Here is a 15,885-nt window from a genome sequence, read left to right as displayed (position 1 = left end):
GCCATTTAAAACACAAATGCTGTAATGTAAACAGGGCCTAAGACGGAAGGGATAAAGTCAAAAGACCAGAGAACAGTAAAAACAAAAGAATTAAAGCAAGGTTTGAACATGCGTGTTGCCTGGGGAAAATGCATTTTCTACAAGAATGTACATCAAATTTCATTTTATCTCTTTTAAATTGTATTTGGATAGCTCTGAGAATTATCTTTGCTGAAAGTCAGCTGTGTTAAATAGACCTGCTGAATAGACATTCAATGTGTTAAAATTGGTTTAAAAAATTCAGCAAATGTTCAGCTGACAGGGAACACTGGGATATAAATGCACAGAGTAAAAGGATAACAAGACGGATGAAAAGAATCAGGAGCAGGATTACATAGGGCTAAATCAGAGACTGTGTTTGTGTTTCAGATGAATGATGCTATGGGCTTTGAACTGCCCTGGGTCTATTTTATCAGTCTGGTCATCTTCGGCTCGTTCTTCGTCCTCAATCTGGTGCTGGGAGTTCTTAGCGGGTGAGTGAATCATTTTATTCAATGCCCATAGAATTCAAACATCTAATGCCATAAACAAAAAACATAATGAATATAAATGTGTTTCCTGATTGTGTCATTGCTGTTTGTATATACTCTCTTTTACCAGTGTTACAGTATTGTGTGGTTTGTGGCCCCCTGCAGCTCGCCAAGCTTTAATTTGTGGCTCTCATGCAGGGTTGGGTATCGAGAACCATAGACCCCTATGTTAAAATTCCCAACTTGGCAGAAACAACTGTGGGGGGGGGGTGATTTTTTGTAACTCATCTGTTTAAATTCTATTAAGACTTAAAGTTCTGCATAATAAACGGGGTGGCCACTTTGCTGTTGCTGTTACTACCCTCGAGTAAGGCAGGCATGGTTCCAGCAATCAGGCACCTCAGCTCCTCCCATGTTGCGCCTCTTTGCCACTTTTCGGGTTATCTGTGAGTGATGCACCGTGCTGCCAAGGTGCCGATTGTTTTGCAGATTTTATCGGCCGATACGAGCCTGTGGCAGATATCTGTATTGCCATATAAGCCGCAGATATGCAGCTAATATGAACGTTTCTTACAGAACACATTAAATGCTTTTGAAAGATGTAAGTGTTTGTCCAGCAGAGTGCGCTCTATTGGTTGCTAATGGTGACCCAGGTCACTCATTGTAGTGACACCAGCCAATCCCCCACCCCCTTCACTTCAGTCAGTCTCTCAGTTCAGGTGGCGGCAGTCACGCTGTGTCTTCACGACATTTTTACACCTGGTATTAAGATGCGCTTTGTTTGATTGTATTATAAGTGGACGAGAGACACACATTCCTGTTAACATTTGGTGTTTTTAATCTGTCTCTTTTGTCCACTTGCCAGTTGTAAAAAAACAAGTGGGAGAAATGACACGAGGCGGAGAAAGGATGCTTTTTCGCAGTTTGTGGGAGTACAGATGCTTGTGTTGTTACTGAGCATGCTAATTTCAAAGCAATTGCTTAAATAAGCTCGCGCAACTTTACACCCTCGCTAAATAAAAGCGTCGGAAAGCAGACACTTAAGTTTTATAAAAGTTTAAAGTCCCGGCAGAACACTGTGGGTTCGCGTCATAAAAACATTGTGCAGGACATTAAACATAAGCCTACATCAGTATATTGTCAGACAAGCATTGTCATCTTAACTGTAAGTTGCTAACTAATTTGTGAAATACATAAGTTACTGTAAAGTTAAACAATTACTCCATAAGTTTCCTTTTCAATAATACAAGTCCAATATAACGTTATTCTTGTCAAAACTGCCGATGATTTAAGAAGTTTTATATATTTTGTTCTGTTTGTGTCATACAAATTTCCACTTACTATGGTAAAAACAAATATGGGTTAAGTTGAGCAATGATAATCTCGAGCTACAACAGTAGTCGCTGTATATTTACCTCCATCACAGTTGATCTTATTAAAAAACATTCACAACAAGCTGCCGCTTTTACTTTTGTGTGTTTACTGGGCAAGCTCCTGCTGCTTTGGCTATAAAGGGTATGCATTGACGTCACTTTTCTACGTGACCACGCGAGAGCTCGCCCTGTTGAGTGGCAAAACGTGCAACAAAATGGCTGGTTTTCATAGGGGCTGCTGCGAAAATGCCAGTAAAACTGACTATTATCAGCTTAAATTTAGTTGGACTTGATAGCAGAGGTGGACAATACTTAGTTACATTAGTTACATTTTCCAAGCATCTGTGCTTTATTAGGATGTTTGTATTGGGAAAATTTTTTCTTCACTACAGTCTAAAGCAGTGTTCTTCGCTCCCAGCCCTGGGGAGCCGGTGCCCTGCAGAGTTTGGCTCCAACCTTAATCAAACACACCTACCAGTGATTTTATAGTGATCATTAAGACATTGATTAGCTTGCTCAGGTGTGTTTGATTAAGGTTGGAGCTAAACTCTGCAGGACACCGGCTCTCCGGGTTTGGGAGTGAAGAACACTGGTCTAAAGCATAGAATCATCCTGTGTATTCATTAATATTGCATATTAAAATGTATTTAATACCTAATTACCTTTAAATTGTGTACTTTTACTTAAGTACACAGTAAGCACAGTAAGTTGATGTACTTAAATATTAAATATAAAACAAAAACGTATTATTTATGAAATGTAATAGAGTAAAAATGATGATAATATGCATTGGAATGTATGTTTTCCAAAGAAAAACACGGATAAAATACAAATACTTGAAAAATACTTTTAAGTAGAAAGTAAAACCTCTGCTTGATGGTGACCCTAGCAACTTATCAACCCACCTGTGATCTGTGGACGTTGGCATGAACAATCAATTTACTTCTCTCTTTGGTGTTGTTTGGCAGTCTGTAAAACGATAGCTCCGAATTCTTGTTAATCTGTTAGTACAGTCTATCGCACAACAGCTTTTTCACCATGTTTTCGCCGATGTCACGCTGTACTCAAATGCTGCCGCTCTGTCTTTTGCCACTCAGTGGGCGTTACCGCAGTCCCTCTCGACGTTGACGTCATGTGCATACCCTCTATTAAACTGCTGCTTTGGGTTGAACATGTGGATTCTGCCTAATAAAGGTCTGCATGTGTAATTGCAAGTCGACACAGACGACTATGCAGAAATGTTAATAAAAATCGACGTGTAGGCTGTGGCGATGAAGCTATGGGGTAGGTCCTACGCAGAACTATAATGAACACTTAACACAGGGTGTGTGTTTTGGGTCAAACAGAGAGTTTTCTAAGGAGCGTGAGAAAGCAAAGGCTCGTGGAGATTTCCAGAAGCTGAGAGAGAAACAGCAGTTAGAAGATGATCTGAAGGGATATCTGGATTGGATCACACAGGCTGAAGATATCGACCCTGATAATGATGAAGAAAGAGTTCAGGAGACCAAACACAGCCGTATGTACACTCGCACACACTTTTAAATGTTTTGTTTTTTACACTGATTTTCTTGAAACCCTCTCTGCATTACAGTAATGTACAAATGTGATTGTATTGTATCTACAGCATGCATTCCCGCAAGCGAGACAGAATCTATAAACACAGAAAATCCAGAAGAGAATGAGAGGATCTTGTGCTGTGGACCTGTCTGGTAAGCTTCCAGAGACCATGATGTGATGTTTCTTCAGCTTCTAGCTTTCTGTTAGCTTGTGTCATGACATGCTGTGATGCCATATCTTTCATCCTTTCAGTCAAAAACTGACAAAGTCAAAGTTCAGGTCAGTAGCTCAATGTGTCAGTCTTGCATGTGCCCTTGTCTTATTTGTGTGTTTGACGTCACCTCACTTTATGTTTCAGAAGAATTTCACTGTGAGTGTGGTTGTGTTTTTATAGTCCTGCTCTCATGTATTCATGTTCAGTTTATCACTGAGGCTTTAAGTTGCTTGTATTTTGTATTTGATAGGAATATAATTACAGAATACCATTGTCTTTCTATGTAATTGATAAGCAGTGACCAGAATATTCTTCTTTGATTTGGACATAAAGGTATTCCAGAAAAAAGTTAATTTACTCATTAGCGCTTGGTTGAATTGATTAAATCAAGCATCGTTTACTGAAGATGATCAATTTCAGGTGAATGATTAGTGTAGTCAACCCAAAGCATTGTGTTGTATGTACATGTGTGTTTGTACATGTAAATGATTAGACAAAAATTCGACTAAAGTGAATTATAACCTCTAACAGCAATCACTACAATGAACAGCTGTACTGCATTTTCATGTAATGTTGCTGTTAGAGCATAAATGATATTTGCAGGATTATAAAGCTCAAGTTCAATGCCAAGAATTCGATTTTCAAGGACTACAGTGTAGGGGTGGGCAGCGGAGTCAGTATTTGTATCTGTATTTGTAACAATCTCAAAATTATTTGTATCTGTATTTGTATTCGGATGGAACCGGAAGTGAGTGGGTCTTAAACGGGAAGTTTGTCAAATTACATGAAAATGGCATTTTAAATGCATTCTTTCTTTCTTTCTTACTATAATTATAACTTAAAGAGCCAGTAAGATGCCAATTTTAAGCGTCCTATCACTGTTTATAAGTCCTGGACAACAGGTTTAAATGCATGCAAGGTCAAAAAACAATGTAATTTTCTCAAAATATAAATTTAAAATTACCCCATTTCTCAGAGATCCCCAAATGATTCGTGTGAAGCCGTTCAACGACTCAGTCTGCCTAAACCCCACCTTTCAGTAGCCTACTCTGTTCTGATTGACCAACTGACACAGTCTTCGCACAGATCACAGATCAGTCGCGCAGACCACAGATCAGTGGCACAGACCAACAATAGTGCAACAAGTATTGACCTAGGGCTAACATGATTTACTGAGAAGACATTATCGACATCAATACACACACTCATACATACACTCATTTAAGCATTTATGTAAGCTAACCGGGTTATAGCAAAACCGTAAGTGAGCATGCATTAGCCGCTTGCTAACGCGACTCACTGACAGTATATTAAGAGTTTAAACAAGGACATCGTTCATCATTAATCCAAGCAATAAAAACGACGACAGAAACTACATAAATGCTTAAATGAGTGTAAAATGTTAAACTAACCGGGTCATAGCAAAACCGTGAGCATGCGTTAGCCGCTTGCTAACGTGACTCTCTGACAGTATATTAAGAGTTTAAACAACGACATCATTCATCATTAATCCAAGCGATAAAAACTAACATTTTACACTAATTTAAGCAAGTATGTAGATATAATCATACTTACAGGTTGTGGTTAGAAGATGCATGTCTTTCCAAATAAAGTGGGTACTGAACCATCTTTCATTGACAAACGTCTAAATCCCTCCGTTAAAAATTAATTTTAAACACTGATTCTTCACAGCCAGACACGTTTAGTATATCCCTCCTTGAAAAAGTCTCCTTTGGTAGTGAAAACAACACAAATTGAAAACACAGGGTGATATGATGTTTACACACTAACTAGCTGTGGGCAGGTCATAGTTTTTGTTTCTCCCACTGGTGAGGCTATAGGTGGAGATTAGTATCTCGTGTGACGTGGAAAAAGTCAGGCAGGAGATCCAATCCATATAACGACTCGTTTCAGCGATTCAGAGGCGACTCCCTACTTTAGAAGCCAATAACTTTATTAATCGTGCACTTTTTGGTTCAACTACTTTGCACATTGTTTACATTGATGGACAGCTACATGACACACTGCAATGCAGGTCAGTTTCGATTTTGGATCTGTGTGGTTCTTTAAATAACTAAATATCTATAAAAAATTATATTAAAAGCAATCATACAAAATGTTAATCGAAAAGACATATTACCTGATTCTCATTACTAATACGCATGAAAAAAGAAAACTTATTTTTAAAACTAATTTTCAAAGCTCCATACAGCTTGTGCATATGTGCTATGCATCACTGTATTGTACAATTTAAATAACTAACTTGATGGCCCGGACAATACTGTACATCATCTTTAAGCATTTATTGTGTCTGTCAGCACAGTTCCATATGTGAGGCATGCTGTCTAAATGAGTGGGAGGTTTTCAGAAAAAATAAGTTGCCTACAATAATTCCTCTTCTAGCGATCTCAATACTCTAATAATTTAACATCTAAAATTATCTTTATTTTGTTTTTTGAGAGGTGCACCGTCCTACATGATTAGCCTAATACTACAAAGATGCGTGTCCGTCCACATGCGCGTCTGACATTTTGGTTTCAGTTTAAAAACATGCAGGAATTTCGAGATCGACAAGACTCTGACTGACAGATCCAAAACGCGCAGACGCACAAGTGCGCACACCGATATATACACAGAATAGTTTTAAAAAATCTGTTTTGAGAAGAATTCACAAAAGCATAATAAGCATTACAACAAACTTGCTGAGCTCATTATTATCTATGTTCCTACAGCGTTTGCGCGAACATAAATTGTTTTAAAAAAAACTTTCTCATTAATCTTAATCTAAATAAATCAGATATTCGTTTAAAATTTCAAATAAACTCTATTATTTAAAAATCAGTTTTGACCATTAGTTCAAAAAAAGCAAAATGATTTTAAACAATGAGGTAATTAGAAACATTTAATTAGTTATTTATTTACTTAATTTTTGTTAATTGCAATTTGTCACAGTAATCTTCAGTTTAAATTTTGCTTTTAAAATATTACATTTTCATATTTTATCTACTTACTTGTTTTATATTCACCTAGATTGACAATAAAGCTTGCTTCAACTTGAAGTAATTAAAATGTCATCTGTTACCATAGTCTGTAGTTATTAACAAATATTTTATTCACTTTTCTGGTCTTGTGTAATTAAATAAAACTAAACAAAAAAAGAAAAGTTTGATTTTTTTACTGTTGGGTTAAAAGATGTTTGATATTAGCAGCGTTTTTAAGATTTTTAAATTATTCAAAAAAAGCTTGGGTTTCTAAATAAGAGACACACAGAAAATTCATTTCAATGATTGCACTCATTCACTTCACACACATTGTTCGTGCTTTAAGGGGGTTATAATTTAGCGCTGTTCCAGCAAACACTTGACTGTGTCTGGCCGAATATTTCTTTTCTGTTATTCGGATGAATTTGTTATTCGTTTTGAAGTCATTATCCGTGCCCTTCCGAATAACCTATTCGGCTTCGGCCATATCTCTACTACAGGGAAAGGCTGGTTTGGACTAAACACTCTACTTTGCAGTTAGATGACGACAATATTCTGAATTATTGACTAAAGCCGCCTTTTCACTGAACACAACAAACCACAGCCAATAAACCTGAAGTCATTAATTTCCTATGGAGAGTCGCAAAGGGGTTGCGTGAGGTGCTGTGACTATCTGCGGATGCGTAATTTTCAGATCCGTTTTGAACGTAAAAAAATTTAATTAATGCCAGACCCGGCGCCAGACACAAATTCGTAGACATGCATTTCATTTTTTTCAGGGGGGCACAAATGAGATCAACCTCACTGCAATGCATAATATCATTAATTATGAATTAAATGGACAAAAAAAAAACGAGGAAGAACTGACGTACCTCTCCATTGACGCAATACAACAGAGGAGTCGTAAAGATTGGACCTAGCCTGCTAAAGTAGTCTAAACACACACGTTGCAGGGCTCGACATCAATGCTTGTCTGCTTATTAGGAACAAGTGGATTTTTTAAAAAGCCAAGTAAAACACAATTTTACTTGCCCGAACAGACAAGTAACCTAGCCTGATTAAAACACCAATACATCCTTTAGTCTCACTGGCGACCGAAAGTGCATAATGTAATTACACTAAACAGATGAGCGCAGCAAACACAAAGTGAGTTAAAGGGCCATTTCACCGATAGGAACATTAATCTTTATGGAAAGTGAGTCATATTTGTAGTCAAAATGTAACATAAATGTAGAATTTTGTGCCTATTTGACAGAGAAAAGACAAAATGTGACTTTAGAGCACATTTTTATGAAAAACTACAACTGCCACTATGCACCACAATGCACAGCTCTGCAAGCCACTCCCATTAATCGGAACACGGCTCAGACATGCTATTATGTACATAAATGCCACGTTAGTAAAACAAAGAAAATAGCCACCACCACTGTGTCTGACTGACACCAATCATGATTTACTTTTAAACGTGATGTTACATTGTGTTACACACAATAACACTCTGGCCTGGTGTGTAGCAAAGTCTTATTCAAACAGTAACGTGCAGTTTCAGATCCGCAGTACAAATGTCTTTCCAAGTACTTAAAAAAAGGGTATGCATTTTAAATGTTTATTTAGTTTTACCAATTTTCTTTTTGTCTCGTGTTTACTGTAATTACATTTGTGTTATTATTGGCCTCACTGCTCTCACAATATAGACATATAAAACACAGCTCAGATATGCTATTGTGTACATAAATGCCACGTTAGTATAACAAAGAAAATATAAACACTCACTTTAGTCAGACGTCCGTTTATCCCTGCATCCTGCACACAAACGTGTCCCCTGCATAATATCTCCACAGACGCGCTGCCTCAGCTCTTGGAGCTTGTGCTCGTAAACCGAAACACGTCTTTGAAATAAGCACGTGACCAGAAATATTCACAAAACAAACGTTCATATCCTTATCTGATCCAGAAATGTTAAACCGAAAGCAAACGGCGCGAGTCCGTCCAAGCTTATATACTCCGCAGCGCGTCTGCTCGTAAACCGAAACATGTCCGTGAAATAAACGTTCCAAACGCGCGCAAAGTTCCTCTCTTGCCTAGAAACCTTCACCAAACAAACGTCCATATCCTTATCTGATGCAGAAATGTAATAAAGCAAGCACACAGCGAGAATACAGGCAGTAGTCTGTCCAAGCTTCTCTACGCAGCAGATGCCGATGGTTGCGGTGTCTTCCCCCGGCTCCTCTACCCAGCCGACGCCCATGCTCCGGCTTCTCCTCTGGCTTCTGTTCCTACATCTGCCTCAGCTCTTTGCAGTATTGTGGCTCATAAAGGTGCAATGAACAGCGGATTAGAGCATCACGCTTGTAAAATCACCCTCTTCCATGTAATATTGATTAACTTCCACTGTTATTGTAACATGAATTCTGGCTCGCTCCACAACTTCTGTTTAGCTTAGCTTAGCATAAAGATGGCGGCTGATCGTTTTTTTTCGGTCTGTGTTCGTATATTTTCGTAAGTCCCACCCACTTATCTGTAATTGGTCTGAAGCGTGAGTGGGTCCCACCCATAGCCCCCACCTTGGAAAAATGAGGAATGAGTGTCTGTAGTCTTTCACACTCAATAGAGATACAGGATTTCCTTCTTTCAATGACGCAAAATGACGATTTTTACATCATTGAAAGAAGGAAGTGCCTCACTGAAATCAGTATTTCTCCCCTCTCAGGGGAAGCTGAGGGAATGGTGCACGACCATTCAAAAACATGACTGGGGTTCTAACGGTACAAAGCTTAATGCAAATGGGTGAAGTTTCCCTTTAACATTGCGTTAACGATGTAAGTTAAACTTGTTAACATACTGCGGTAAAAATGTGGAGTTTTTAATAACATGATACAGTTAAGCAACATCACAATTGAAAATGTGACACCAATTTCATATGACAGTTCACTAAACAAGTAATTAAGTCACTTACGTTTTAGACGCAATATTGACTTTGTTTTGTTGTTTTAGCAGCGAAAATAGTTCAAAGATCACAGCAGAACCATAACGTGTCTCACTGTAACAATCAGTCATGTCTTAACGTCGAGCGGTGGCACTATGCTTAGCAAAAAAACAAACATTTCAGCGCTCACTATCGACAAACCAATTAAATACGTTTAAAATATTTCTTTTTTAACACCAGACCAAACACATTTTTTTATTATTCAAGAGTAATATATACATAAAACATCTTTTAATAACAATAGCCTATTGATAAAAAAGTGCAAACAAGCAAGGACTGTTGGTTGGTGGGACATGGAGCTGGTAAACAGGGCTGCGTTCAGCCTCGACAAAATGTTGCACAACGTTTATTAAACGGAAATGGTGATGCGTTGAACTCCCTGTTGTGATGAGACAAGAGTTGCAACTACATTAGCTGAGAGGCCATTCTTTGTGTTTTTTTAAAATGTTTCTGGAGCCTGTTCAAAATTATAATTACGTTAACGTTATAAATGTGTTTAATACTGTAAAATACGCTTGATGTTACAGTCACTGTCCTTGCTGTCCAGAATGTAAGAGAACATTTCAACTTGAACCCATTGTGCGCTCTCTTTAGTAACATGCGGTTTATTTAAATGTTGCTGCTGATTGGACTGCAGTTCTGAAACACCCACCAAACAAGATAAAAAGTATCTCAAACCCTGTTTGGTCATTGTTCCAGGAAACATGTCATTAAACCCCTTAAACCGTAGCAAAACGTTTTAATCTTGAACGTGAAACAGCAGGCTTGTCCATGTGGCACTGGGACTGACTAGTGCGACTACACTGCATGTGATATGCCGACTGAAGTGATGTATTTCAGTGTATTCCAATCAAAAACTGTTACTATCAGTAACATTTAAATCCTTAAAAAAACGATTGATTACTGATAAGTAATATATTAGTAAGTTAATAAGTATACGTAATTTAATTAGGAATACATTGTAATAATTTTTTACCATCCCGGGCACACTGGGCTGTGTCAGTAAAGTAAACATATAGGCTATAGAATCATTTTAGTGAATAAACTAAAAACTATCAATAATTAGTTTATTAAATTAATACACAATATTTTAATCTTGTCTTCATATGTTCTCTCCTAAAAAATATTGGCAGTCTTTGTTCATATATGCATAGCTTTTTATTGTTTCATTCATTTGCGTTCATTTATTTATTCCACTATGGTAAATATTGGAATGAAGGCTCTTATGGTGGAACGAGCTTCTCTTATATAAATATACATGTTTGGCAGGGCTTTGAATCAGAATTTTTTCCCAATTGGTTCGTTTCGAACAGAAACAGTATTTTAACGTTTTCGGTTTTCTGTTCAACCTTAAAGTTGACGTTCCTGAACTGGTTAGAATAAAAAAATAAAGTTCCCAAACCGGTTAATAACGTTCCATGTCAGCTGTGGGACATACAAATAAGTAGGCTGATCATTAGGACATTAAACTTAAATTATTAGTCTACATAATTTGCCTTAAATCTTATCAAACATTAAAAAAGGCTACATTATGTAAGCGGCATAACTGTAATTCTGACATGCCTACATTTGTTGAGTGCACTTAAAGGTTTTGCGGAGGATTTTCTTTTTCCGGGTGGATCATCAAGACTATTGGTCCTCCTAGTTGTCAATCAGGAGTGTTGCGCATTAGCATTTTTTAAAAAAGTGGAGAAGGCGGTTCTTTTCTGAAATTCGAGAAAATCCTCCGCTACACCTTTAAACACACAGACGGAGGACGAATTCCAAACAGCGCTTCTGATCTTTGAAGGGCATAAGGATAATAGGGATAATAAGGGCATACGATGATCATGTTTGATTGGAGTTGGACCGGGCACATTCAACCGCATGTGTGTCTGTGTGTACAGAAAATTTTCACTTTAGCGCCTTTTAGCGGTTAAATTGTTTAAAATCACTTAAGTGTTAACATTTGCAAGCCTTTGAAACACGTGCAAATTATCAACTTTCAACTTTCATTATTTAAATACGCAAATCAAATGCGAGCCGGACTGTGAGTCGTGATCTGTATCAACTGCGATCCGTTAAACCACTAATTAATATTAAAAACACAAACATCTTGAGATAGTTGATAGCCTACAATATTTACCTCTTATGATTTAGCATTAGAGGCTTGGGCTTGAGTAGACTACTTGCTGGTGGCAAGCTTCTCATTTCTCCGATGAATCAACGACGACCGGAAGTGAACTTCACCGAGTCATATTGCACAGAAATCTTGTTGAAGAACGGAAAAAATAACAGTATTAACCGGTTACAATTATTTTTTAAAAAAAGTTCTGTCCCAGAACATATATTTTTGGAAAGTTTCTGGTTTCGTTTCTTTTCCTTGCAAAACATCAAAAGATTCTGTTTTTTGTTTTCGTTCCGTGAACCGGTACAAAGCCTTGATGTTTGGTAATAAAACAAACCCATGCTGGATTGTTGTTAACCCCAACATTAGTTGAAACAACCCATCATTTCATTGAAACAAACCAGCATTTCATTGAAACAACCCAGCATAGGTTTATTTATAACCCAACATATGTTCTGTCTAATATTTACCCAGCATTGGGTTAAAAATAATCCAGCAGAATTTAGAGTAAATCAGCACATCCTACTTACAAACTTATTTCTGTGCACAACAACTAAAAGTCAATGCAAAGTTTAATGTTCTGTCTACAAGTGTCAATTTCTATACCAGAAGACATCCCTGTACTAACATAATATAATTATTTGTTGACTAAACCAATTGTTGATTATCCGCGAAAGCATATAATAGTATCAGATTAGTTCAGTAGACATTCTGTATCATAGCAACCAAAAAGTGTCCGCTAACACTGCCAAGCAAGTGTTTTCAGCCACGTTTAAATGCTTTGTGGTATACAGTACACTGAAATAATTAAGCCGCCTTAAGTTATTTTAAGGGTTTGCCAGCAGAAGAAAGCCTGTCTTAATTAACTAACTGTTAGCAATGAGATTATATTTTCTGAACCGGCCTGTTGGCTCGGGGGCAGGGATCCAGTGCCCGGACAGCGTCATACACATCACGTGACGCTGCTGTGCAGGTCAGGAGTTCTAATAGACATTAGTCTGCCACCCATTGGTCGTTAATGATCCAGCAACATCTGATAGTTTATGATCCGGTAATACAAGTGTTCAACTGCTTATCCAATAACATTTAAAAAACGAAAACGCAATTGATTTTTTCCTAAATTTTATTTAGTTTTAGTTCGTTTTGCAGGTCCACATTATAGTTGTAGTTTAGTTTTTCGTTTTTTTTAAATCTTAGTTTTTATTTTATTTCTGTTAACGAAAATGTTTTTTTCACAAATAGTTTCAGTTTTCGTGATAGTTTTTGTTTACGATAATAACCCTATTGCTAATTACAGTTCTCTTAATCTGGCATGGCCTTTCCGGACAACGTGTGCTAAACTGCTATCGAATCACAACACACTGCACCAGCTATACAATCAGAATTCGATACGTATTTCTGAAGGAGGGACTTAATATATAACAAGTAAGACATCAGCTCGTTTTTAGAACAGTGAAAACAATGCTGTACAAATAAGTAAATTTTGTGAAAAATGTTGCATTTTATGTCATATTGTGCACTCTAAACACAATCAAAGCTTCGAAAACAATGGAAAAATGGCACCTTTAATTATATTATAAGGATGCACAACCTCTTCTTTTTTAATCTCTGCGCAAAGAGACTTAGATTACTCTACTGATTTTGGACATACAGATATGATTTATACATTTTAAATGTTAGTGTCTGTTTTTTTGTGTCCACTCCCAATAAAAACAGAATGTTGTGCTTTTTGCAAAAATTAAGAAAATAAACATGATGCACATTCTGTTCTCTCTCCCTCAGTGAAGTCTCCCTTCAGAAACACATCAGAAATATTAGCTGTAACTTAAAAAATACTTGTCAGACAAACAAAAGAGAAATGTCTACATAATGTTGTAATGACTAATTTTAAATGATGAAAGAAAATATTATATTTTTTTGTAAATTGTATGAGAAGTAGGACAGGTACAATCTTTTTCCTGTACTTAATTACCTGAAATGAGCTGAGATCGTCGCACCCCGCGCCATTCACAAGTAAAAGGGCTGAGACGATCCATATGCATTGCTCACTGCCCACAGTCAAGCGTCACCCAATGCCTCCTCCAGTTCCTGCATTCAGCAAACCAGACATCTAAAACCTTGCTTATTCTTATCTGTCTCCAAGCTTATTACACACACAGAAGTATGCCTGTCCAGAAACGAGGGAAAATGTGATGACCTACTTGTAACTGCCAGAATCAACCCGGCTGAGTATTTTTGGGGGTGAACTTGGATAGTTTCCTCATTATTTCATTGGATTGGACTGACTAAAACTAAGTAGGCTGCTTCAAAACTACTTCTGGGGAGTGGAGACAGAAGAGGGCATCAGCCTTAAAATTGTTGGAGTGGGGACAATAGGTAAAAGTCAAACCGTGTGAGGAGCAGAGCCCAGCGTGCCTCCCGAGGGTTCATATGTTTAAGCAGTGTCTTCAATCCTCAAAGCCGAAGGATTCCCCTGCTGCTGTGAAAGCACTGCTCCGGATCGTGAAACATCTACCTCAACAAGAAAGGAGTTGTGGAGCAGAACTAAAGGCTGTCTTGAGTTTCTGAAAGGTTTTGTTAGCAGCGAGTGTCCATGACACTCCATGGTTTTGGTGGATAGTTGGATGAATTTCTCCAATCTAATGATGTCATCATAAGCAGCGAGATGGGATTCAAACCTTGACGGTAAGTGGTAATCAATGTTCGTTCGTTCCAGCCACTGGCTGCTGCTACGGTACGGAACTTAAGGGCAAAGTCGGACACACGTTTTTTTCTCATTTTAAATGATACAATTTATCAAAGAGAGAGGGCAGAGGGCTTACCAGACACTTCCCGGATGTAATTGAGGAATTCTGAAACCGTTTTAGCTGGTCCAGACTGGTGCCATATAGTCTCTGCCCATTGTGATGCCTTGCCGTTAAGAAGTGTGATTATAATAAAAGCAATCTTAGCTTTCTCTGTGGTGAATTAAGAAATAAAGAAAAATCTGAATGCCATTTTGGCAGATTGCCAACTTGACTAAATGTAATTCGTAGTCCCGCCTAGTTGGTGGCAGTGTGTTGCTCTGATAGTGTAATCCCTAATGAGAGGGAGAGTCAGTGGATGAAAAAAAGAAAAACGATTTTCATGCAAACAAGTTGATGTAAACGACACATTCAAGTTAATCAATAAAGTCGAAAGTATCGCCCAGTCCTATGAACATGTGACCGTGCTTTTAGCTAAGCAGTTATGATATTCATCACCTGATAAATGGCTATTTACAGTCCTGCATTTCTACAGTAAATGTTTGATTTTGAGTTTGTTTGTGCCCCCCAAAGTTTTTTTCGCACCAGCTGAAACTGCATTGGAGTAAGAAGCCATTGCATTTCTCCGTCAAACCAGAGTAGGGTGCGTTTACCATAGGATCTGCAACTACGGTAGCTTGGATGGGTGCAGTGACTGGTCTGGTGGTGGAATGTAGAAGGAAACTGTGTAGTGCATCCACCAATTTCCTTGAACAGATCTAGGTTTGTAGTACTCATCCTGTTGATACTATTACTGGTCTGGTCTTTTGTCAAGGATACACAGACCAAATGGAGTCACTAAGTTGCCCCCCCCCCACACACACACTTCTTGACAGTCACTGAGATATAGATTAATACTTTCCTTATCTTTGTATAGAGATTAACAGAGGATCCAAGGATGAGCACGAGGAGGAGAATGCTGCCCTGTCCATTTGCCTGTTTACCATGTATGATTGTATGCTGCCTGCCCTGACCCTCTGCCTGTTTTCGACAATTATTGCTGCCTGTTTAAACTTGTGGACAAGTTGCGGCACTATTCTGTTCATCTTGTCCTCTTGTATGCACAACTCCTGTTAATAAAATCATTGCAGATGGATCCAACTCTGCCTGAATCATTGTTACAGAAGACTTCGCTGCAAGTGCTCACCCAATCCAGCAGGATCCAGCAGTGCTTACCCAACTCACCAATGAGCTTTTCCGCCCAGACTAACTGGGCTAACCACATTAACCGAGGAACTGGTGTGATCTGTACAAAACCTTCACAGACCTACAGCAGAGTCTCCCATTTCTACCTCTTAAATTTCTCAGGTACCGCTTTCCTTACCTAACAGTATGCCCACGTTGAGACCTCGACTAGAGTTTCCTGAAAAGTTTG

General features: G+C 38.1%; 1 protein-coding gene across 1 annotated transcript in view; it reads left to right on the top strand.

Annotated features, from left to right (window-relative positions):
* cacna1db (calcium channel, voltage-dependent, L type, alpha 1D subunit, b) overlaps window positions 1-15,885 on the top strand; it is a 193,086-nt gene that overhangs the window by 33,076 nt on the left and 144,125 nt on the right. The window contains exons 8-11 of the mRNA XM_055167221.2: window positions 409-512; window positions 3,229-3,398; window positions 3,507-3,591; window positions 3,692-3,718. Of these exons, the coding sequence (XP_055023196.2) occupies window positions 409-512; window positions 3,229-3,398; window positions 3,507-3,591; window positions 3,692-3,718 (386 nt within the window). The remainder of the gene's footprint in view (window positions 1-408; window positions 513-3,228; window positions 3,399-3,506; window positions 3,592-3,691; window positions 3,719-15,885) is intronic.

Source organism: Misgurnus anguillicaudatus, chromosome 5 (genome assembly GCF_027580225.2).
Source record: "Misgurnus anguillicaudatus chromosome 5, ASM2758022v2, whole genome shotgun sequence".
NCBI classification, from domain to species: Eukaryota; Metazoa; Chordata; class Actinopteri; order Cypriniformes; family Cobitidae; genus Misgurnus; species Misgurnus anguillicaudatus.
The sequence above is the reverse complement of the archived record's forward strand: the minus strand, read 5'-3'. Positions and strand labels throughout refer to the sequence as shown.